Source organism: Ursus maritimus, unplaced genomic scaffold (assembly GCF_017311325.1).
Source record: "Ursus maritimus isolate PB19 unplaced genomic scaffold, ASM1731132v1 scaffold_22, whole genome shotgun sequence".
NCBI classification, from domain to species: Eukaryota; Metazoa; Chordata; class Mammalia; order Carnivora; family Ursidae; genus Ursus; species Ursus maritimus.
The window spans coordinates 14,106,991-14,133,067 of record NW_024424675.1 but is presented as its reverse complement, the minus strand read 5'-3'; the positions used below and the strand labels follow the sequence as shown (position 1 = coordinate 14,133,067).

At 41.5% G+C, this 26,077-nt stretch overlaps 1 protein-coding gene across 1 annotated transcript in view; it reads left to right on the top strand.

Moving 5' to 3' along the window:
* PLCB4 (phospholipase C beta 4) overlaps window positions 1–26,077 on the top strand; it is a 248,332-nt gene that overhangs the window by 201,673 nt on the left and 20,582 nt on the right. The window contains exons 27-30 of the mRNA XM_040637983.1: window positions 12,848–12,936; window positions 13,573–13,723; window positions 18,146–18,195; window positions 18,328–18,393. Of these exons, the coding sequence (XP_040493917.1) occupies window positions 12,848–12,936; window positions 13,573–13,723; window positions 18,146–18,195; window positions 18,328–18,393 (356 nt within the window). The remainder of the gene's footprint in view (window positions 1–12,847; window positions 12,937–13,572; window positions 13,724–18,145; window positions 18,196–18,327; window positions 18,394–26,077) is intronic.

The following is a 26,077-nucleotide window of genomic DNA, read 5'->3' as shown; positions in this document are numbered from 1 at the left end:
CAGAGACATGTGCACACTCGGAGGTGTGTTATTGATACAAAGACAATTTCTGTAGCATGCTGGCATACGTCACAGTTTTGTCTGGGGATTTGGGGGTTCTTTTGTGGGGTTTTTTTAAATAATGCTTGCATCTCTGGAGGGCAGATATTCTCTAATCCTCAGCTTTAAAAACCCGATTGCAGATTCAAGAAGGGATGTGAACCATGAGGATTTTTTTTTCAGTTACCAAATCTAGAGTAAAGACTCCTTCCTGCTCCTTCTCCTCCTTCTCCTCCTCCTCTGCTTTTCATTTAAAAGGAAAGCCTATATTAGAAGCCAGAACATACTGTAGCTGATATAACAGCACAGAAAAGAGGCTGGGTGGGATGCTGTGGGGCTGCTTAAGTGGGTAAGAAAAGAGACAGGAAAAACCTACAGTATGTCTGTATGAGCATCAGCCGATGAATTAATACCATGTTCCACATACTTGAGCTTAGAAAGTAGGCAGTGTGTAATCCCTAATACATTTTAGAAATGGCCGTATAAACAGATATGGTGGAAGACTTACAGGTTTGCCCTCTGCATGGGTTACTTTTCAGATGGAACTCTCTCATTCATTCCAGGGCAATGGGCAGTTGGAATAGAGAAGGGGAAAGAATAATTGAGTTCCTGCTTTGTATCAGGCACTCTCCACAGAGTCCGGAAGTTGTGGAGAAGGGGTGTGGGCACTTGTAGGTCTGTGCCGAAGAAATGTCTGTAGAAATGTCAGCTCATTCCCAGTGTCTGTATTTTTGTACATATTGATTCAAATTAATCTCTTTAAAAATAGTCTCACGTATTTGTTTTTTCCTAACATGTCACTGTGGTCACTGACGTTGTATCGGAAGCCTTTGAAATGTCTGTACCATGTTATCATGGTGGGGGGATTCTGCAGTTGATGTCTTAACCTCAATGTGACATTCCAAGACTGTTTATTCAAAATTTTTGAATAATTTCTTTTGGGTGTGAGGAAACCGAGGGCAGGCACCATGAGCATTTACTTAAGGGACTTACCTGAGGAGAGCAACATAAGAATATGAGAACTGTCTTTTTCTTATTTTCTGATTTTCTTTATGGCCTCTTGAGTTACACAGTGTGCTGTTCTTACTCCATATGCGGAACCTCGCACATTCAGATCTGAACATTTAAGTGCTGAGTCCTCAGAGTAGGAAATCTATAGAGTCCCTGTTCCCTAGGACGTTGATAGTCTCTGTTGATTCTATAGGGAAAAGTTCAAAATGAAACTCTGCAGCCTTGCATGCTAGCATTTCCTAGTGGGGGGGGAGCAAATTGTTGCTATAGATCCCAGATTTTTATATGGCCAAAGAAAGATAATATGGATTTATTCATTCCACAAATATCTTTGATAGGTTTTATTCTGTAAAAGGCAAAATAGGGGCACATGTGTGGCTCAGTCATTTAAGCAGCCAAATCTTGGTTTAGGCTCAGGTCATGATCTCAGGGGCGTGAGATGGAGCCCCAGGTTGGGCTTTGAACTCAGTGTAGAGTCTGCTGGAGATTCTTTCTCCTCCCTGTCCCTCCCCCCTCTGCTCTTCCGCCTGCTCAGGTGGACCTGAACGCTCTCTCAAATCTTTAATTTAAAAATAGACAAAATAATATATGTATCAGAAAGAGATTCTTCCAGCACAAAGAATAAAAGGGTGATCCATAAATCCACCTCCCGGAGAGAGCTCTGTTGCCATTTTGGTCCCTTTACTTTCAATTTCATTTCTTCTACTTTAATTAAGTAGATCTTACTGTACATAGTCATTTGGACTCATTACTTCAGAGAGTTAATTTTTTTCCACTTAATAGACAATGTTTTTCCATGTCATGAAATATTTTTATTAGCTGCATGGGATTCCATTTTATGTACCCATAATTATCCATAATTTAGTTATTGATAAACATTGAAGTCATTTCCTTTTTTTTTTTTTTCTTATAAAAACTATTGTGCCCAGGACCCTAAATGTAAAGCCTTGGAAATATTCGTGATCACTTCCTGAAGATGAATTCTTTGAAGTGGAAAGAGTTGTGTGTATATTTAAAACTTAACATACAGATTGCCAAATAACCCATCAGCAGTGTATGAGATTCGACTCTTTTTTAACATTTACTAGTTTAATCAGTAAGAACAATTTCTTAGTACCTTCATTTAAAATATTTTTCTCAAGGGAAACGATGTAGTCATTATTATTTAGTATCTACTGTATGGGTAAGAGATACAAAGTTGAAAAAGTCATCTACACTTATCCTCAAGAATTTTCCAACCCTGTACACACATATATGTGCATATACGTAAGTAAGTGTAAATTGTTATATCAGTGCCCACGGGGTAGTATGCCAGAGGGTGTTGGAGCATTAAAATAAGAAGTGGTTAATCAGAGTGAGGTTGAAGGGTACTTCCGTGGCTGTTGGGACCTTGAACGATGAATCACGACGGAGAGGTAAACTGATTTTCTATCTGGACAGGGAAGCAGCCCAGGCCAAGGCCTTGATAAGAAAAATGCTGGACTTATTTGCATATTCTGAGGAAGCTGAAACACAAGGGTATATGGTGCTAAACCTGAGAAGTTCTGGTCCATGTTTGACGATGTGTCCTGAAAAGCTAGTGTCACTTCTCAAGAGGAGTGTGCTCTTGATGAATAAGTTTGGCACTTTGTTCACATTTTCAGGACACTAAGTAATTTGGTAAATTATATTTCTTAGCTTTTAGGTGCGTCAGTTTGTCCAAAATCACTTTACAAGTTTAGATTAATTATCGAAGTAAGACCTCTTATGCCTGACCAAGCTAATGAAATCTCAACTTTTATAATTCACCAAATATTTAACCTAGGAATTATGTATTTCTTTAATCAGATAGCTAAAATCAAACCATTTTTTTAAATCCATGGTATAATTTCATACAGCATTATTTGTATAAAAAAGATCAGAAACAACCTAAGTCCATCAGTAGAGACTGATGAAATACGGAAGGCCATTCCGTAGAAGAGCATGTATCTATTAAAAATAATGACTCGGATCTCAGTGTTCGGAACAGAAAGATGACAGGGATTTATGACCAAGAGAAAAAGTAAATTGCAAAATGATCCCATTATTACCTACAAAGACCCTTAACTATCTGTTTATACATATACATAAAGTAGATAGAAAAAATTCTGGTAGGATATACACCCAAGTTTAAGAGAAGTTATCTCTTTGAGAATGGGGGTGAGGGTTTAGTGGCGCTGGCCCACTGCGTTGGACAACTGCAAGGAACATCACAGAGAACACACCATATGGCAGGACTCTTCTTATTACTTCTGGATCATTTAAGTAAGCATATGTAACCTCTGTAACTTTTTAAAAATTGTATTTTGCCCTATTTCTCTATAACAGCAGTATAATATAAAAATAGCACAAAGAGTTTAATATATATATATCAAATTTTTTAAAATATATATTTTTTAAACATATATATTAAATATTTAAAAATATTTATTTATTTGTCAGAGAAAGAGAGAGAGAGCATGCACAAGAAGGGGGAGTGGCAGGCAGAGGGAGAAGCAGGCTCCTTGCTGAGCAAGGAGCCTGATGCGGGACTCAATCCCAGGACCCTGGGATCATGACCTGAGTTGAAGGCAGATGCTTAACCGACTGAGCCACCCAGGTACCCCATTGATAACATTTTTAAATAAAAGAAAGATATGAATGTCTTAAAACAGCCTAAGGTTATAAAACATAAAGCATATCTGTGTATATGTAATAAATATATATATGCATAAATGTACCGTTTATGTGTATATGTGTATATACACATATATTTCCTTTTTAATTAAACTCAAAAAGATAATATAATACACCCTGCTCTATGCTTTGCTTTCTTTACATAATATATCATGGAGAACATTCCTGCCAATACATATAAGACTTTTAAATTATTTTTAAAAGTTATATACTATTCCATTATATGTTTATACCACTGTCTCTTTAGCCAGCCCTTTGGTTGGATCAGTACGTGCTCCCACCCATTATCTTTGAGACTGCCTATTCTCCTTCACCATGGTCAGTTCTGGATTCTAAAAAATTCTTTTTTTTTTAATAATGTTAATAAAAGTGGTATCTTAATTTGTGTATTTACAATTATGAGTCAGATTGAGTATATTTCGTGTGTTTCTTGGTCATTTGTATTCCTTTTCCTGCAAAATACTCTCTAGTACCCTTTGTGGAGTTTTTTTGTTCGTTTTTTGGGTTTTTTTAATTGGGTTCTTTTTTTAAGTAATTGTTTAAATTAAATTTTTTTAAAGATTTTATTTATTTATTTGACAGAGATAGAGACAGCCAGCGAGAGAGGGAATACAAGCAGGGGGAGTGGGAGAGGAAGAAGCAGGCTCCCAGCGGAGGAGCCTGATGTGGGGCTCGATCCCAGGACTCCGGGATCACTCCCTGAGCCGAAGGCAGACGCTTAACGACTGAGCCACCCAGGCGCCCCTAAATCAAATTTTAATTGACTCCTAAGTTTGTCTGTCTGTCTGTCTCTCTCTCTCTCTTGTATAACTTCCAAAGTAGTCTCAAATACATTGCAATGTCTAGAAAAAATTCTATGAAGGTAATGGTTGGGGATTCAAACACTGTCTACTTTTCTTGGCCTAACAGGATGCTGTTTCATTGCGGCCACTTAGGTACCTGAGGACACTGTTTCTCTATAACAGCAGTATAAGTATTGGAGCCCCACGGCTTAGGAACAGTCCCTGACCACAGCAATCCTTACGTTAACTTTTTTTTCATTTGTATTTATTTGTGACAAGCTCAAGAAAAATCCATTCGTTCTATTTGCTTCTCCCCAACTTTGCCCTTTACTTTGCTGCAGTAAACTGTTTTGTCATAAGCAATTCATCATTGTAAGAAAAATCTTTTAATTCTGTGCCTACTGTAGAGTTTCGGAATTCTAATGCATTAGTAATTTTACCATGATTTTCTTTAAGCAACAGCAACTCAATGTTCTACATGATTTTTAAATGTATTTTAAATCTCAGTAACGTCAGGTGGGTGGCATCATTTTATAGAAACAAGAAAAATGTTCCTAAAAGGCTTTTCCAAGTTCAGACAATTCCTTAGGGAGGGCTTGGGTATTGGCAGGAGCTTTGGGTCACTTATTTTTTGGGGTTCTGTGCTGTGAGGTCACCAGAGGATGAGGAATCCCTCCTGATGGAGACAATTTGGTACTTTTGCAGTTGCCCCGTAACTGTTCTCACCTTCTTGCATATGGTGGCGTTTAGAAGCTTTGAACTCTGGGCTGCCCCAGTTCCTCCCAACATGATTTGGGTCTAGATCCAGTATTTTCCACCCTGACCCTTCTCTTCTCCTGTCAGTTCCCTGTTTTCTTTCCTTGCCATGTCAGGAGTCAGAGGCCGGGTATTTTAGTGCACCACTTCTCCTCCTCATCGCTGTAGAATAACTCCCAACACACGCAAGAAAACAACAGAGCGAAGACAGCTGCTGGCCCTTCTGAGCTCTCTCCACAGATGGTTCTGTTCCTAAGCCACGTGGTGATAAAGTGTCTCCGGGCTGAAGAAGACAGATGACGACTCTTAACTATCAGAAACTAAACTTCCACATGAAAAAAAAAAAAACAAATGGTGACATTTGGAGAGGGATGACTAGGAATGAGTCAAAAAGACTTTAATTTCTTTGGTATTATTTTTCTACTGAGTGTCTAGTAAAACGGCCCTCTCGTTTACCCCCACACGCCTACACGAAAGAAAAGTGCTGGGTCGGGTGCTAAGGTGACTTCTCCTTTGCCAAATCCAGTGAGCCTCGAGTACTGGGGTTGTCTTTGCCGCCTTATCCTTAGGACAAACGCGGAGGACATCAGCGCTTACCCGTGGCCCCGGCTTTATCACTGCGAGCCGCTGCTGCTGGTGACCGGAAGGAGGTCCCAAGCAGATAGCAAATAAATGAGCCTTCGTCTTTCTCTTGTCCCACCCACTGTTGCTTTTGATGGGTTTGATCATTTCTGTAGCTTTTATTATCACTGAGTGCTAAGGAGAACAAATAAGAGAGTTGATGGCCTGCTTCTGGAATACATGGCACATCAGCATTTTATGGAAATATCGCTCCGAGACGGGTTGTGTGAGCCGCTCAGCCCTCGTTCCTGGAGCAGTGCTCATCCCTGCTTCTGTAGCTGGAGGTTTGGATTTCTGCACCTTGGCTGTTTTATGCAAGCAAAGATGAAGCAGCCCTTTGTTTATTTGCCAGCTCCCCTTTCCGCCTGCCTTGTGATTAAAGATACATCAGGGGGGCTGGGGGTGGGTGTTTCTTGTTCTCTGCCCAGCGTCTTTGCAGGGTTGCTTTCCAAACCCTCTGCAAAGAGAGTGGGCTGTTCCGTACATGACATAGTCCCAGAGGCGGAACATCGTTAATTAAGATGCCATTCCTGGGCTGTGATCTCAGGATTTCCTGATAGAATTTAAAGTCCTTCCATTTCTTTTGTCCTCTCCTTTGTGGATGCGAAAACGCTTTAGTCAATCAAATATTTGTGGAAAAATTGATTTGCATTGCAGTGGTATCTTTTTTGATAGCTTCCTCTGAACTACAGAAAATATCGGTAAGAACACCAAGAAGAAAAGTTCCAGAGCAGGGGGCAGGGTGAATTATAGCGACATAACCGCAGAAGTTGCCCGGCTCGGCGAATTTAAACAGGCTCCTGATTGCACTCCTTGGAATCTGCTGTGGAGCTGGAGAAGAGGGGAACACATCAGCATTTCCCAGTGCTCTTTGACCACAGGATCTTTGACCCCACCACACCTGATGTATCTTTTCCTTTTTTAGAAATGCAATTTGGGAGATGCTTCATCGTTTGGTAGAAGCTAAAAGACGTCATCTAAAATCATAGGGGATTTGTTGATCTTTTTTAACATCGCTTTGCAGCCATTAGGGGAACATAAATTTTTCTGCTCCCTTTACCTCTTGCTAACACAGAAACAGTAGAATGGAGAACAGGAGGGAGACTGAGCTAAGAGTGAGCACGTGCGGCCAAGCCATCTAAGTGCCACGGGGTCGGTGCTCACCGCCAAGGCACCTAAGTTAAATGCCTTGAAAAACAACCGTTAAACAAATGAGCAAACAAAAGACAGAGCTCCCTTGAGAAGCCAGCAAGTATCTGGAAGTCTGTACTGAGGAATTGCTATCTTCTTTTCAGTTGGGGGGGGGGAATGCTTAAATTGTGCTTTCAACTCTGTATGGAAATGAGGAGGAATAGGTGGGAGGGAAGGAGGAGGAAAAAAACGAATATGCATGGAAAGTCTTCACCAGGAGTGACCAGATTGTTGGAAATGGCACTAAACCTAGAAATAGATGGTATTTTTTTAAGTACAAATAAGTAAAACTTCTGTTAAGTCCAGAAGAAAGAAGCAAATGAGAAAAGGCAGACTGGTTGCATTTTAAAAAGAAGGTTCCAGAGCCTGTGCCTTGGCCTCTTGACATCCAGGAGGTTTCAGCTCGCCCTGTGGGTGCACAGGTCTCTACCGTGTTAGAAGGTCAGCGTGGCCTGTCCCTAGACACGCCTAGCACACAAGTCAATGCTGACCACCATCTGAACTTCACTCTTGCCAGAGGGGGTTGTCCTGTGGAATGCAGAACTACATGGGATCTGCCTAGCCACAGCATTCCTCCAACACAAGGGCGGATCCCCATGAAATGGCCTATTGGCACCAAAGAAAGATAACCGGCTTACTTGAATATGCAGATCTTTGGCCAAGAGTATGCCAGATTCATTTTCTTTTTCCTGGCCTGAGACAAAGAAAAATAACATTCTCTAATAGAGTTATACAAGCACATAGAGGTATGAGATATTGGAGGGACAGCTTCTCATTCTCTGGTTATACTAAGTTATTAAAAATCGGTTTCCTTTTTTGATATGCAGCATATTTACATATAAATATATGTGCATGTATAATATATGTATGTGTGTAAAGTGTTCTTTAAAAGTCAGGTGTCTGTGGCTCTGGTCAGAGGAGAAACCAAGTTACAACAGAAAAGAGGCCACAATAGGCCTTGACACCGTCATCCTGAGCCCTTTTGCTGAAAAATTTTGGTGGAACTATCCCCGTTGCTGCCCTCTGCAGTGATCTCTTACTCTGGCTGCAGAACCAGCACCTGCCACCACATGGCAAATCCCGTGTCCTAGAAGTATCTGATTTATTATTCAGAAATGCCAGGATTGAAGTGCCTGTTTCAAGTAACCTAAGCCTTGTACAAGGCATTTCATCATCTCCTTTCTGTCCCATGTGATTCAGTTTGAACAAGCCTTATTTACACTTTGTGTATTTTTGTTGCCGTTTGATGAAAAACACTATAATAGTGAGTTATGTTGTATACTAGAAAAATTTTTAAGGCGTGTGTAACTGTGAAAAGGGCATCTCATTTAAACTCGAGTAACAAGGCAAGATTTCAGGATCTGGAAACGTAATTCTCCAAAAGCTTCTAGAATTGTTAATATTGGTAATTGAAGATGGATTTAAGTAATGATATTTATCCAACTAATGGATAAGTCTGCAGCATCTTATTTGGATGTATAATTTAGACTCTATCTACATAATCCTACAGCAGATGGCTGATAAGAACATCTTAGCCAGTTTGTCCATGTAATACAAAACCATATATGACCTAGTTTACATATTGTTTCGTGACTATATGTTATAAAATATAGCACCTATCTTCTCATTCTGAACTGTGTAGAATCAGTTCTCAAGGCTGGGACCAAGTCATTGCTGCAGGAAACAGGAGGAATACTCTGGGAATCAATGTATTCTTTGATCAAACCATGGTGGGTCCTTGAGAGGTCTCCAGGGGCTGGTGGATGCTTCTTGTTAACAATGAGAAAGCCTACTTTATTTGAAAGATATGCCCAAGAATAGAAGATTCCTTTGCTGCCATAATTCCAAGCTGACAGATAATTCTTTCTACTCAGGGAAATTCGTATATCTTATCTACCTAGGATTCAGTTGACTCTGCCATTTGTAGTTCCTACGTATAAATTCCCAACTGACCAATGCTGACCCATAAGTGGGGACATCTCTCCACCCCTCATTCAGCAGGAAGAAGCTACTGAAGATGAGACCTCCACCCAAATGCCATAGATTTGTCATTGTGGATCGGTGGGGGGGATATAGAGGCCCTTTCAGGCTATTTTAGGCAACAGGCTTGAGCAACGGAGCATTGAACAAGGCAAAAGGGCCCACAGCTTATGCAAACAGGCTCATTAAGCGACCTACTTTGAAATAGCCGTAGGCCCTAACTAAACAATGGACTACTCACTCTGCCCTATAACTGGCCGCTCACCACCACCTCGTGACAGGCCTCGTGACAGACTGTCTCTCCTTTGCTGCCCTGCTCACTGCTCCCTTGCAAGGTACCAAATAAACTTCTATCTCCTTTAAAAAAACAAAACAAAACTTTTTTCTCAGTTACCATTGGTAATCAAATTTGCCACAAACTGGGAGACTTGAAACAATAGAAATTTATTCTCTGATAGTTCTGGAGACTAGCAGTTTGAAATCCTAGATTTGGCACCTCTTGGAGAAATCCTTCCTTGCCTCTTCCTAGCTCCTGGTGGCTCCTAGCAGTCCTCAGCATTCCTTGGCTTGCTGCATTATTCCATTCTCGGTCTTTGTCATCTCCTAGCTTTTTTTCTCATTGTCTCTGTGTGTCCTCTCCTCATCTTATAAGGGCACGAATCATTGGATTTAGAGCCTACCCTAATCCAGTGCCATCTCGGTCTTTAATTACATGTGCAAAGACCCTATTCGTAAATAAGCTCGAGTTCTGAGGTCCCCAGCAGTCATGAATGTTGAAGGGCATTATTCATCTTACTATACCCTCTTAATTCTGCTATATTTTCTTAGTACCCACTCCTTCCATTAAATATTCTTAAATAACTATTTTAAAGCTTATTAGGAACAAATTTTGTTAATAATTCTCATCAAGTATGTAAGTTGCTATCTTATGTATCTCAACCACACATTTTCTGATAAAAGGAAATGATCTCTTTCTGTACTAACCTATTTCTTGCAAAGTCATCTTTCATAAAAAAAATGAAAGTTCATCTAAATATCTAACAGTAGAGAATAGTTTGGTACATAAACTCAATGGAACATTATTCATTCAATAAAGGGAAGTTTTAAAACTATACAGGTAAAACCTAATAAATGAAAAGAGATTATATAATTTTAAATAAACCATATAAAATATGTATTCATGTGGAAAAAATGACACAAGGGTGTACAAAAATGAAAGTAGCTTGGTTAGTTTGGAAGGATTATGGGTCATTTCACACTTTAAGGTCTTGCTTTATTGGTTTTATAATCAGCTGGAAGTGATTAAAGTGTTATCTGTTATTCCTCCTGAATGGACTACCAGTAACCTGAAAAATGCTGTATACACTCCAGACCTTCAACCTGATTGTGTATCACTAAAGATAAGCAAGTACTTTGTTTCCTAACAAGCCAGCCATGGGGATCATCCACTAAGATATATCAGTGGGAAGCCAAGGCAAAGTGTATCCAATGTGGGAGTGTGCAGGGAGGCCAACGTCAGGTAGGTCTTCTCCACAGAGGGAAGCGGGTTCAGTGGGCACAGTGTGAGTTTCACCTTGCCCTGTGACAGTGTGGACAAATGCAAGGAGGAGGCACCTGAGAGTCCAGCACAGATGGATTAGAAGTCCGGAGCCAATCAATGAGTTTAGCACCAGGACAAGTGGGGCAATCAAGCTTTATCCGCTTGCGTGGGACCCATATGAAGTCACAGTACCTCCCCTGGAGTCTTCATATAAAAAGGGAAAGTCAAGCCTACATGACACAACAAGGAAGCACTGATACTCAGAATGTGGGACATTTTATAGCATACCTCATCTGTCTCCTCAACAAATCTATAAATTACGAAAAATAAAGAGTAGCAGGAACTAGTCTAGATTAAAGAAAATATAAGAGGCTTCGTTCTCAGAGACATAGTATGGGCTTTATCTCTTGATTCAAACAAATTAATTGTAAATAGAGGAAATATTAAGATGGGCCATTTATTCGTGGTAAGGAATTAATGCCAACTTTGTTGGATACGGTGCTCGTGTAGTTGGTTCTGAAAGAAAATGCCCTTTTTTAGAGATGCGTAGAGAAGTAATTAGGAATGAAATGTTATAGTGTCTGGAATTTGCCTCAAACTGTGTCAGCAGAGAGAGGAGAGAAAGAAAGGGAAGTATGACAGATAAAGGAGATGGAGCAGACTGTTTATAACTCAGGACTTCAGCAGTGTATCCGGGGCTATTTTACCTTTCTCTCTACTTCTGTGTATGCCTGAAAATGTTCATAATTTGGACTTAGAGTAGGTAAATATATTCTTAGAACTTTAAGTTTCCAGAAAAATGATTATCTGTCATTTTTCCTAAGCAAGATGTAAGAGCTAATTTGATCACGTTCCCCACTACGAGGCAAAGAGTTCTTAGGGACCTCAGTGATACCTACGTTCAGACCTTCTCGTATACCTCTGGTAGAAGAAAATAAATTGATGCAACTTCTTTGAGGGCGACTTGGCAATACTCCTACCAAAAGGACAAATACCCTTACACATCATTCTAACTCCTAGGCATTTATACTGTGGACACTGCCAATGTCTGCTCTAAGATTTGGACATTCCAGGATCTTCACTGCAATACTCTTTATAATAGCAAAGAATTGGAAGTAATCTAATAGTCTATCATAAGGGTCACTGTTAAAGAAGTTATAGTCATTCCAAACATGGAATATTTAAGCAACCCTTAAAAGTAACATAGTATATCTACATTACTGATAAGTATCTCCAAGATATGTGAAGTTTAGAATAAAAAATAGGTGCAGAAAACTGTGAGCCCATATGTAGTTTGGTTTTTGTTTGTTTGTTTTTAATAAGGATACAAGAAATGGATAGCAGTATATATAAGGGGTAGGATTGGCAGGAGAGGAGATTTTTACATTTTGTATGTCTGGATGTTTATCCTGTACATGTATTATTTTCTATAAGAGGATAAAGATTCAACTGAGAGAAAGTATCTTAAAACTATAATTAGGAGGGTGATTTTACTGGAGGAAATTGATATATGTAGAGTTTTTGAAAATTGTGAATTAGATACTGTTTTAAGGTAATAAAAATAAATATTACTTCTGTAGTATTGGTAACTAATGCAAAATTTCATGAGATTCTGCTGGAAAGTACTTGGAACTCTTCAAATGACATTATATAAAACATGAAATTTCACTGTTTTTAAGTGCAACGTGTAGCTGAGAGGTTGCTGGAGAAATACTTCATTTTAACTACCATGGAACCCAAATTGGCTTTAAATATGTATTAGCCCTCTTATCTAAAAATAAGATTTAGATACTGGCAGTGTCTACTATGTTCCAAGGACTTTTTACACTTACCATCTCATTGAATACTCATCGTATCCCTTCAGAGTGGGTGGTATCAGCCCTAATTTTCAGATGAAGAAATTCAGCTGGGGCATGAATCAACCTGATCATAAGTAAATAGTCAAGAACCCAAGGCAATTCACTTGGCTCACCCTGCCACCCTGTCATCTTTATTTGGACAAAAACCAAAGAGAAAATAGGAGAAAGTCATCTGGGCTTTGATCCTTGCCCTTACTTATCTCTTGTTTTCTGTAACTGGCTGCACCTTCATAACTTTGTCTTATGTCCTAGGAGAAGGTACTTAAGACATAACAGGGGTCCAGGATTATGAATTGTTCATTAGCTGAATTTTCCTGAGTGTGTACAATAAAACAGAGACTCAACAGCCCCCGGATTTTTTTGGTCTTTTTCAGATATTGTGGATGCTTTATCAGATCCAAAGAAATTTCTTTCCATTACGGAAAAGAGAGCAGACCAAATGAGAGCTATGGGCATTGAAACTGTAAGTAGCAATGGTTGACTAAGGACAGCCAAGCTGGGGTAGTTTGGTGGTCAGTGGTTATAAGAGCAAGACAAAGTAATAAATTCATATAGCAAACTTGAAGAGTGGTTTTGAAATTGAATTTATCAATTCAACCAAATAGTTTCAAGGGTCTGTAAAGTGTAGCATATTTAATAAATAAAATGGAAAACATGTTTAATAAATGAAATGGAAATCCATAATGCTTTTAGGAATGTTTCAGATACAGGATGCTCTTGTGATACACTAGAATACCAGCTGACCCAAGTCAGTGAAGTAGTGAAATTGACATTTATGTGTCTCTGTTATTTACCAGTCTTGCGTCCACCCTTACCCCATTTCTGTGCACACTTGCCTTGTTTGTTCCTTTGTCTTTAAAGTTCCCTTTATTGTACCCTACTTGTAAAAGAGTGGCATCTTCTTTCCTTGGCTTCATCCTTTGCCTCAAGCCTGAGAAAACCGTGTAATCTTTTCTCCTGCCTGGCAATGATCCGTTAAGAGAGAGTGGTAGGGGAGATGCTGAGTGGTTCAAACTGGATTCAGTAAAATAGAGAAAGCACAAGACGGTTGAATGGGAGGTGGCATTCATGTAGGTTAATATAAACATTTCTGCTCCAGAGTGACATAGCAGATGTGCCCAGTGATACTTCTAAGAATGACAAGAAAGGAAAAGCCAACACTGCCAAAGCAAACGTGACCCCACAGAGCAGCTCCGAGCTCAGACCAACCACCACGGTGGCCCTGGGGTCTGGCGTGGAAGCCAAGAAAGGTAAAGGGGAGGGGTTTGGGCTCCTTATCTGTTCTGGCAATCTTATCCTCTTTTTGAAGAGTCTTCAATGAGGGCATTTAGAATTGCTAATTTCGCCAGTTTTCATTGCCCCGTAAAGCTCAAGAGCAGCATGTTTTCTTGTAGATTGGACAAACTGCTTACTTTCCCCGAGTGTTTAACAGGGAATCAACATTAGACTCATCTGCTACATCCCCTGCAACTTAGGGCCCTGGGTACAACATCCATAGTTTTAGAAAATGTTTAAGTTCAGGCTCCCTAATGAAAAGAATTTCCACATAGTGAACCTACACTCTCCTGGATAACCCCACAGGCACTTATCTGGATGGGCAGTGGACTCGTGAGCCAAAAGAATCATCATTGTTCATATATTTCTAGATTCCCTTCTTGACAGATTGCCCCCATAAGTAGATACTTAGCATCCATGATAATTTGTAAAATTAGCAGATGGGCATTTGAAGGCCAATTCTATATGGTTTCCTGTGGATGAAACAAGATATCCTAAGAGGTGTCACGCAAGGAATGATGTGTCCCATGTGCTAACATTCAGCTGGTATGTGGGGCCACAATCATTCTGCCATTTAAAATCGACTTCTATGCTTACTGGCCTGCCATTCATTCTGATTGGATGGTACCCATCCCACACTGGGAATGAAACATTTTGAGTATCCTCCTCGATCCTGAATCATTTACCAAACTCACTCTTCTTTGATAAGAATTTCTAACGGTTTTCTACTCAGTGGGTATATTTCCCATTTATATGGGAACGCAGTGCCCTTGATGTTAGTGAATCATGTTGTTTGTACACTTAAGCACACACAGTGCTGCAGTTGAAGGTAAGAAATGACAGGCTTTCCCAAACCAAGGCAGCCTAGTAATTTAGCAGGATACTAAGTGTGCACAGAGCTTTGTGAAACAAATTAGAAAATGAGACTGCACAAAAGTAGCCCAAATTGTACTTGGCCTGCAGCTGTTTGTTCCTCCCAGGAGACATGAGCAAGCTCATAGTACAGGCTTTGGGCAGTCCATTCCCGCACTGGGCATTAGTCACATTAGCCGTTCAAACAGAGATAGATGGTAGAAAATGGGAGCGTTTTCGTGTAAAGTTCTTGTGTTGTTTAAAGTGTCATGCCCATTCATACATAAAGACATTAGTAATTACAGTGAGTTAAGTGGCCTGAAAAAATGGTAGTGTGACCAGCTTACAGAAGACAGAAGTGATTCTGGTTCTAGAAGGGAACGTGTTTGTGTTGAGAATGGTCTCACCCCTGGTTCCAAATAAGATTGCATTGGAGGAAGCCAAGAGGCTCTCATTTCCGGTCCAGTCTCCTCAACAGACACCCTGAGAAGGAAGCTCTACATGCTGTTTCCTTTTGACCTTTTATTCATGAAAATTGGAAGCCTGCTCTAAGTGACAGTTCGGGGTTCTATGAGAAATGCCTTCACACCTTCAGGGACCTCATGTGGCTAGAGGGGTAATGTAGGACAGGCTCCCACACAACAGCCAGGCTGGGCAGTGGTCAATGAGGACTGACCCCTAAGAAACAGAAGGGGAGAGGGTGTCCCTTCCAGCAAGTGTTCCAGAAGAAAGACTTCTGGATGAGATCCCAATTGAGCTGGGCCTCGAAATGCAGCTTTGACTTGAGTAGGAAGGCATGAAATGGATTCTTCTCATGGATATTCTTCTCATGAGCCAGATGCTGAAGTTCGGGGAGCAGATGACTGTACAATTTAGAAGGACACATGTGGAGGTAAACAGCAGAACCTGGTCTAATGGGGGGCCCAATCTTTTACATGGTAGCTTTTAGGAGAATGGCAGAGAAGTGCAAGAGGGAAGTTTATAGGTGTTCTTCTCACTCCTATCTATGAACTGGGGAGTCAGGAGTCAAGAGAGGAAATAAACTACTCCAGTGGAATTTGTGGGAAGAGGTGTCATTTGAGAAGGCAAGCTTCTTTCTAGAGAACTATCTTAATTTGGGTCATCCCCAAAGCAGACCCTGAGACAAGTTTTCAAATGCAAGTAGTTTAGGGGCTTGGGGAAGAGACACAAGGTAGCCAGTAATCAGAGTGTTTCCAAGTTCCATTAAGGCACCTGGAGCTCAGTGCTCCTGGGAACACCATGAGGGCTGGTATTGAACACATACCTCAGAGGCAGGGGAACATATACTTCAACTATAGTCAGTCTTTTGTTGAGAGCCCCTGGAGGAGGGATAAATCCCCTTAATGATTCTAGATGGACAGAAGGGTGGTAAAGCATGTTTTGGAGGGAGAGTTCTCAGGTAACTTCCTCAGGTAAGGAAATGCAGGTGCTGGCCATTGGAAGTCAATAGAATGGGCTGATGTAGAGAAAGCAAGGTGAACGGGTACAGCCCGGTAGCATTTGCTGCCCACATCTGTGGAGGTAAGAAAGTTCTAAATGATTTCTCTTAGACATGCAGCCCGGCACTATCTGCACCAGTGCTGCTTGATTTTCTGTTTAATCTTAAGAATAAGGAATTAAGAGAATGAAACTCCAAGTTGGCCTCCTAATGATGGCTTGAGAGCAAACGATTTCTTTTTGAGCTTTGTTAATAAAAACAAAAGCTTTACGTAGTGCAACTTTAATTAGCTACAATCTTTGGAGCCCAAAGTGCCATACTTAACCCTTCCCTTAACCAGGGAATCTTGTAGAACTGCACTGGCCACTGTCATAGCCACTAGCCACATGTGGCTGTGTAGATTTCAACGTTAAAATTAACACTTGAACTCTTCAGTTGCGCTATCCATGTTTCAGGTGCCCAGAGCCACACGTGGCTAGTGGCTCTCCGTTGGACAGTTCCCACATAGAACACTGCCACAGCCGCCAAAAGTTCCGTTACGCACCTTTCTGTGGGCCCACAGAGGGGACTGAGCACGTACCGGTCCCTGTTCTGCAGAGTGTAGATGTTTCCTAGCTACACGATTTATCTTTCTCAAAAAATATAAAACAAGTTCATGTTTTCAAAGGTTCCTGTTAATCAAGATTTACTTTAACCAAGACCAAAAGAGAAGTGTCATTGGACTGGATTAAGCCTTAATATTTGTTAGCTGTCTGGAGGACCGTGCTTGCACCCCAGTCCTCCGTTCATTTTATAGACGAGGATTCACATCTCTGCCCTACAGCGCCCCTCTCTCTCGGCAGTAAAGCAGGGAGTTGGCTTGTGACGTCAGGTTTGAGAGATCAGAGAAGCACCTCGGGTTCTCTGGATGCCCCTATCATAAATGGTATAGGTCACAGGGCTGATTTCTCTTAGCTGTGACTCCGTTTCCTGCCTTCCCACCCTCACACTAGCTGTGCACATCTTCTTAAAATGAACAAAAGTGAAAAACAAGAGCCTGGGGGACTCCATGCCTATCTTTCTTGAATATCTCATCCCTCGCTTTTGGGAGTCTAATGGAAATCAATTATAGTACGGAGCACACATTCATCTTGTTTGTCTGAGATGAAAATCTGCAGTCAAATAGAAAATGTTTGGGGATTCTTCTACAACTCTGGTTGCCATGGCGACACCTGGCCTAGCATCACTCCAGTAGCAGGATAATTGAGTGTGTGACTCCAGGTCCTCATGACAGCACCCTGTTACACAACGGTTTGATTCTAGGATTTCCTGTACGTTGAAGGCATGGCTGTGCCCAATAGCCTACTGCTCAAAAACTACATTTGGTAAAAGAAGCTAAGAAAAAAATGTTTTGTTCTTTGATGACAATGAAGAGGGAGGTGGTTGACTGCTATGATATGCCCTGAAATACAAAGATATAAGTAATGTTAACAGAGTCTGTGGGGCCTGATCAGATCTCCTTTGTGGGGTTAGCATCCCCTCCCTCCAGCCGCTCTGTGTATTGGCTGATTGCAAATCGCAGCTGCCACTTTCTCAAAGGATGGCCCTCAGACTGTGGGAGTTCCCTTGCCTGGAAATGCCTGGAAGGTTTTGTACCACCTCTGAAGCCACTGGCTGACAGTGGGGGTTATGAAAGCCCAGTCTCTTCACCTCGAGTAGAGCAACTTCGGATGGTCGTTTATGCTGAAGAGCTCGCTGCAGGGTCAGGTTGGATTTCAGCTAGAAATGCACCGTGCTTCGTCCTCTGCCCCATTCTGCTTCTCTCGCTCCCTTCAGGTTTCTCCTGAGAGCCCTCCCTTAGTAGGTCTTGTGCACACAGAGCTCCAGCTCAGGCTCTGCTCGTAAGGAACCTGACCTAAGACAATAAGCCTGCCAATTAAGCGTCTAGTTACTTGCTTTGTAATAAAAAATTAAGATGCTTATATCCATAACCTTACATGTAAAGCTGCTTCAAAGTCTTCTGATGAGATTTCAAAATGGTGACTTTTGTATTATCCGCTATCCTCTCTAATTTTTAATACACACAGTGATTTCATATTTTTTTAAGGTATCGAACTTATCCCTCAAGTGAGGATAGAAGATTTAAAGCAGATGAAGGTAAAATTACTCATTTTGCAAGCACTCTCGTATGACACATATTGCTGGCACCAAAATATTTTTGTTTCTCACCAGATGTATTCATCGTGGCTACAAAAAACTGATCTGGGACCCTCTTTGTTTCTTCCACAGGCTTACTTGAAGCATTTAAAGAAACAACAGAAGGAGCTAAATTCTTTAAAGAAGAAACATGCAAAGGTAGGGTGTGTTGAGCGTCCATGTGTGGTGGTGTGTGTGTGATTTTGTTTGCTTGTTTGTTTCTACATTTAGCTCTCTGATGAAAAGCTATTAATCTGTGTGATGGACCAGTGGATTCTTCACAGGCAAAAACATGGCTTAGAAACTGACACCGGCCAGCTGGACACCTTCATTTTCACTGATTGTAAAATGAAATTTAAAAACAGAAACCATTTGGGATTGCCTGTCACTGATTTGTAATCTGCATTTCTAACAATTTTTTCAAAAGCGTAACAAAGCTTCGCCCATTTAAAAACTGTTTAATAATCGGACTTTATCTAAAAGAGTGGGCCATAGCCAGACTCTTGAAGACCAACTCAGAGTCTCAGTTAGCCTAGAGGCACCTAGATCCCCAGGGTTTCTTGTCTTTTGCCACACACGGTGCACGGAGGGAGGTACCAGCCAGCTCTGAACTTCTCACCCACAGCTCCTGGAGACAGGGCTCTTCTCACTTTCCCTATTATGTAAACTCTGCTCAGCGCCCTACTTCTGAAATAGAGTTGTTTTTCCTTTTCGCCCATAAGAAGAGGTGGTTGCAAATTCAAGAGAACAGCAGCAGCTGGCCTCGGGAGTTCTCGTGTGGGCTGAGAACTTCGCCACACTCGGGCATCAGCCGGCTCCCCGTTGCTCCTCACAGGAAAAGGGGGAGAACGTAATGCCTCTTTCCTTCCCAAGATGAACACAATAAGCCCCGGGGGCTGGAAGGGTAACGTGTGTGTTCATCTGTTCAGGGCAATGGGAGCAAGAGAAACTTAATTTCTTAAAGGGCTTCTGAGTTCTTTTAAACTGATCTTACGTTCCACTTCTTTGTACTCTGACTCGAGTCCTCAAACTAAGGCATGTCCTGCAGAGCCAGACGTGAGTGGTGTATCCCTGAATCACTCCAGATATTGAACTGCGGAACTCATGGCCCTGATTTAACAGTTGGCGCTCCTTTGAGAAATTTGGCCTGATCTTGGCCTTGTAATAGTCCCTGTATTATTGAACTGATAACGGGATTTGCTGATTTGGGGTCACTCCACAGACTATTATTTGTTCCTAAATTTCATGAATAAGTCCATTTAATGGAATTCCTTTTTATTGCCCGTGGGGGACTCTTGCACAGATTTTTCAAAGTGTGGGACTGTTGGAGACAGAGCTGCTTAAAGCAGTGCTTTCAATTTTGCTGGTCATTGGCAACAACCTAGAATATGGAAAGACAACAGAAAAGAGGGAGAAAAGGCAAGTTACCTGACTTTGTAGGGATGGAGTTGGTACCCACAGGGGAAGACAGCGTCCCCCAGATCTTCCTTCCACTGAACTTGGATCTCTTGTCACTGAGGCAGGCATCTCCATGGCCTGTTGTCTCCATGGAAACTTCCAATTTTTGGCCTCCCCCTCATTAAATATTTCCTTGAGGCAAGACCAGGAAACCTATACTTGACCAACAATAAAAATAACAATGATAGCGGCTAGAATTTTTGCCTGCTCAGTGTTTTCCAGATGCTGTGCTCAGCACTTTACGTTTATTGTCTCATTTAATACTCTCCATCCTAGAAGGCAAATCCTATTTAAGTGAAATTAAGAAACCAATGATGAGGGAGGTTAAGCAGTTGAACTACTGTCTCCACTTTGGAAAGCAGCAGAGTCAGAATTTGAACCCAAACCACCTGAGGCTAGCACCCATACCCTTACTGCATTATTCTCTGAAGGACATCAGATGTTTTGGTAAGTAGACAAGTTCCCCTTGTTGCATCAAATGCAGAGGTAGCCCGTGGGATGTTATGACAGTCCCCATCGAGTTTGGATGATGTCCGTACACTGGTCACCTGTACAGCTACTAAGGAAAGGTGCTCCTCGATTCTGCAGAACTTACAGAGTTCCTCTTGATTTCCTCATCTGAACCTTTGAGGCCAGGCTTCCTCCGGTCAGCAAATGGGCCCATCGGCTTTATCAGAAAAGTGGCAAGATGGTGTCTTCATCAGCTTGGGCCACTGTAACAAACTGGCGTAGACCGGGAGACTTAAACAACAAACATTTATTTCTTAGAGTCTGGAGAGCGGATGTCCCAAGGTCAAGGTGCAGCAGGTTCCGTGCCCCGTGAGAGCCCCCTTCCTGGTTTCGAAGAGCCTCCTTGCTATGTCCTCACCTGGTGGAGAGAGCTGTCATTTCTCTCATGTCTCTTCTTTTAAGGGTACTGATCCCATCCATGAGGACTCGACCCTCATGACCTAGTCACTCCCCCAAAGGCCCCACCTCCACATTCCATCTCATTGGGAATGAGGGCTTCAACATAGGAATTCAGAGGGGGAGACAGAAACATTCAATCCATTAATAGGTGGAAAATTATTTTTCTGTGACACAACTTAGAGCTGGTCTTTGTAGATCTTCCCCTCCACCTCAGACACCACTGCACTTCGTTCAGCCAATCCCATTTCTTCACACCTGTTGGCAAGGACGTCTCCATGTTGTTTAGTGTCCAGTAAATCCTGGATGGCTGAGAGAATCCATGTTGCTTTCCTTTGTAGGAAACAAATGAGCTTCTTGGAGCCCCACCTGACAGTAGAACCAATACCTAAAAGGAGATTTTAAATCTCCCTAAATCCAACTATCTGAATTTGTGTGGACTTTCATAACAGCTTTAGTGTGCGTTTTTTGGAGGAAGGGTTCGAAATTCCTTAGGTCGAACAGCAGAGAAAATTGCCCCAGAAAAATGTGTGCCGTGCTTCCCTGTTGCTTTTCAGAGAGCTTTTCAAGAGTATTTCTGAGCAGGGCAATGCTTTCCACAGCTGCTTTTTCAGACCCTCATGCACCGCAGAAGTTCCTGTTACAAGTGTGTGATTATGAGCTTACGAATGAATCCCTTCTCCCACATTAAATACACAGGGGACGCACTTTATTCAGATGGCTTTGGCAGTATAATTTATGAATTCTGAATTCTGTAGTGTTTTTTTGTGGGTTTTTTTCCTGTTTCTCTTTTTTTTATTCAATTAATTAGCATCTAGTGTATTATTAGTTTCAGAGATAGAGTTCAGTGACTCATCAGTTGCATACAACACTCAGTGCTCATTAGTTCAAGTGCCCTCCTTAATGCCCATCACCCAGTTATCCCATCTCTCCACCGACCTCCCCTCTAGCAGCCCTCAGTTTGTTTCCCGTAGTGAAGAGTCTCTTATGATTTGTCTCCCTCTCTGTTTTTGTCTTATTTTATCTTTCCCTCCTTTCCCCTATGATCCTCTGTTTTGTTTCTTAAATTCCACACGAGTGAAATCATATAATTGTCTTTCTCTGATTGACTTATTTTGCTTAGCTATTAATAATACCCTCTAATTCCACCCACATCGTTGCAAATGTAAGGTTTCGTTTTTGATGGCTGAGTAGTATTCCATTGTATATATAGACGCCATCTTCTTTATCCTCTCATTTCTCGGTGGACATGTGGCTCTTTCCATAGTTTGGCTATTGTGGATGTTGCTGCTATAAACATTAGGGTGCAGGTGCCCTTCAGATCATTATGTTTCTATCCTTTGGGTAAATACCTAGTAGTGCAATTGCTGGGTCATAGGGTAGCTCTATAGTGTTTCTGCTGTAAGACTACTAATAAGGCTAACATTTATTTAGTGCCAGTTTTGAACACATTGGTGGGGGGGGTGGCAGAAGAAGAGAGAGAATCTTAAGTAGGCTCCATACCCATGCAAAGCCCAACTCAGGGCTCAATCCCACGACACTGAGATCACGATCTGAGCTGAAATCAAAAGTCCAATGCTTAACCGACTGAGCCACCCAAGCACCCTTGTGTTACACATTTTATGCACATTCTCAACTCCTCACAATATCCCTGAAGCCTAAGGAACACTGTCCACATTCTAGAAATGAATAAAATGAAATTCAGAGAGGTGAGTCCCTTACCTAGAGCCGTATAACTAGTCAATGCTGATAACAGGCTCGTTTGCTTACATCTAACACACACGTTTTACAACTCACCACATTATTACCGTTTATTAAAAATGCATTTCATCTATTTTAACTGTCCAAGGGTTTCACAAATAATTTCAAATAATTAGAGCGTCCTGTCTATAAACTTTCTGTGATTTTTCAGTCTGTAATATCTCCCTAATACTTTCCATGGTCTCATCCGAACTGTCTTCTAAGATGAAGGATTGACATGAGTGTTGGAACCACAAAGTCACATTACAAAGTGGGGGGATGGAGAGAGTGGATACAGAGAAAGAATTGTCCATGTTTGGAAGCCCTCTACCAGCCATTTGTCCGGTGAGATAATTTATGTTTAAAAGAACACAGCTTTGGGGCGCCTGGGTGGCACAGCGGTTAAGCGTCTGCCTTCGGCTCAGGGCGTGATCCCAGCGTTATGGGATCAAGCCCCACATCAGGCTCCTCCGCTGTGAGCCTGCTTCTTCCTCTCCCACTCCCCCTGCTTGTGTTCCCTCTCTCGCTGGCTGTCTCTATCCTGTCGAATAAATAATAAAATCTTTAAAAAAAAAAAATTTAAAAAATAAATAAATAAAAGAACACAGCTTGACTAAATCACCTAGCTTTTAAATGGTAGAGTTAGGATGTGAATCAAAATTCTGACTCCAGAAACAAGATTTTTTTTTTTGCGTATAGTTGACGTACAATGTTAAATTAGTTCCAGGCGTGCAACGTAGGGATTTGACAAGTTTGTACCCCGCACTGTGCTCACCACCCGAGTGGCTGCATCTGTCACCATATGATGCTCTGACAACACCATTGACTATATTCCTTATATTGAACTTCTTATTCCCGTGACCTATTCATTCCATAGCTGGAAGCCTGTATCTCCCACTCCCCTTCTCCCATTTTGCCCACCCCCCAACTCCCTTCTCCTCTGGCATCCATCAGTCTGCATTTATAGGTCTGATTCTGCTTTTTGTTTATTCATTTGGTTTTGGTTTTTTGAGATCCCACACATGAATGAAATCCTATGGTATTTGTCTTTCTCTGAGTTACTTCACTTACCGTAATACCTCTAGGTCCATCCATGCTGTTGCAAATGGCATGATCTCCTTTTTTATGGCTGCATAATATTCCTTTTTTTATATACATGTGAGTGTGTGTATGGGTGCGCACACACACACACCCCACACTTCCTTATCCATGTGTCTATCAGTGGACACCTGCATTGCTTCCACATCTTGGCTATTGTAACTACAGAGGTCCCTATCTTTCGGAATTAGTGTTTTCTTTGGGTAAATACCCAGTAGTGAAATTCACGCTCCTAACCACTCTACTGCATTACCTCTGGGTTTTGCCATCTTGGTTTTTCTTTCTCACATCTTCTTGATGGTCTTAGTAAAAAGGTTTTCAAAACCAATCATGATTCTACCAGGGCACAAATGTCTTGGCTTCCTTTGGGACTGTTTGTTTTTTCAACATGTGATCCTTGGACCAAGAGGTGGAGGCTTTGTAAAGTAGGCATATTCTTGCATCTGAGACTTAGTTATAATCTCCAATAAGAGGTCTAGGCAATAAATTTAAGTAAGCGCCTCTCCTGCACACATTACATTTTGAGAATTATTTCTTCAGGAATATTATGTCCCTCGACCCCTTAGTGGCAGCCCCCTTAACTTCCCGCAAGCTGAGGGTGAGGCCTCCTTACAAAAACAGATTTTGACCTGTTGTCAAGCAATAATGAGAATAAATACACCCAGGCTTTCTGTGAAACATCACCTTACAACCCCTTTTAACAAAATTGTTAAAACAATTTTGAAGCCACCTAAGATGGGGCTGAGATTTGCCACCCTAAGGCCTTGGGTTATAAAGTAACCTACTGAGGAGGGAACCTGGCCCAGGCTGTATCCTCCCATCCACAGCGTCCGTGCATCAACCTTGGCAGTTGGCACCTAAGAGCAGAGACTCCTACTTAGTCCATAGTATGACTGCAGGACACTCTCAGCTCTCACACATCAGCCTAGGTAAATAATGCCACTTCTTAGACCTACAGGGAAGCAGAGAATCCAAGAGCTAAATCCCAGTGGCTTAAGACACAGAGTTATTATGCAAAAGAAATCTGACTTTCAAATGTGAAGGTTGGCTACAGGATGGAGGAGGAATTGTGGTGTGTGAAGATCTGCCATCTGCAAGAGAAACACAGAAATAGGTGTGTAAGCTGCTTTCAGGATACTGAGCAGAAAAGTCAGGGATAATGACCATGCGGGCCCCAAATGAGATTAGGATGCTAGTTAACATGCCTAGATTTTGGCGGTTGGCAATGGTCATTGGCCATTGCTTTTGACCCTGTGAGTGCAGCTGGCAATCAGACTTCTGTGTGTTTCTCACTTTCTAAAACCCCCTCTTCAATTTGAAATGGAAACTAGGAGAATGGTTTTCAAGTATCCGTTAGATGAGACCTAGCAAAAGCAGAACAAAGCAACAGGAATCTCCCCTAATGCATGACTCACCGGAGTCCAGAACTGGGGTTTCTTTCAGTAAGAAATGGGCATACTTTTCAGCTGTCTGATGTGGTCAAATCCTTAGAGCAAATAAAACCCAAAGTTGGATAAATATCCCCAATAACATATTAGAAGAATAATTACAACTTAAATGCCTATAGGGACCAAACAAGAAGTAAATGAAGGAAGTTGGCCAGATACAGAGAGCAGAAGAACATTCATCCCCATTCGAAAGGCAAATCAGACTTAGCCCCCCACCATCGGTGCCTTGAGAGTCCATGGGCCAGCTTCATTCTCGAAAGGGGACTCATAAAATCTGAAATCTTATATGAACTTCCAGATCTTTAAATATTAGTCCCTAATCAGTCTTCTCGTAAAACACCATGTGGGGGGGAGAAATCTCACATTTGCAGGTTGGATGTATCCCTGGGACCCCCGGTTTGCAGTATCACCATCAGATGAGTCAAATGAAATGCCTGAGAAACCGACTAACAGTTGGCATTTCAGTAAAGCTACTAATGGAAAATTTGTTCTTTGCTATGCAAGCAATTTAGCTGATAATATCAAGACTGCTGTTAAACTCATCAATTGTAATTAATGGTGAGACCTCAGTGCCAGAGCCATACGTCTGTTAGGAAGAGACATGGCAGCTTACTGGCGACCTCAGAATTACATCCTGAGCAAATATGACTTACTCCAATTTTTCAGCAATATCTGTGGTACAGTCATTCACGCCCACTGCCCCATCAGTCACAAAAATGAATTACAACAGAAGTCTATCCCAAAAGAAGCTGAATTCACTCTTCAATAAGAAAACCGATACATCCTGCTAAAAGTTGTACATTTTGTCTCCCCAGAAATATCCCAACGAAGATTGACTTTTCAGTCAACACATCTAATTCTGGTACTCTTGACCTGAATGAATGAAAAAAAATGTGTGCCTCTTCGGTAGTGTCTCATGATTTAATTAAGGCCCAAAGAATAAAACCAATGATAGACTTTTTCTGAGTTAAAATGGACTGAGAGATCACTTCCTGCCTCCTCCATTTTACACTTCAGGAAGCTGAGGCTTCACCGCCATCACATAATTAGGAGCCCGTTCCTTTGTGAAAGGAGAAGTGGTGTCTGGAAACAAATTATCCCAAAACACTTCAGTGACCACTTCCTACCACACAGGAATCGTTCTGAGCACGTGGAGAAATACAGAGATAATTTTGCAAGACCAACTTTCTTGT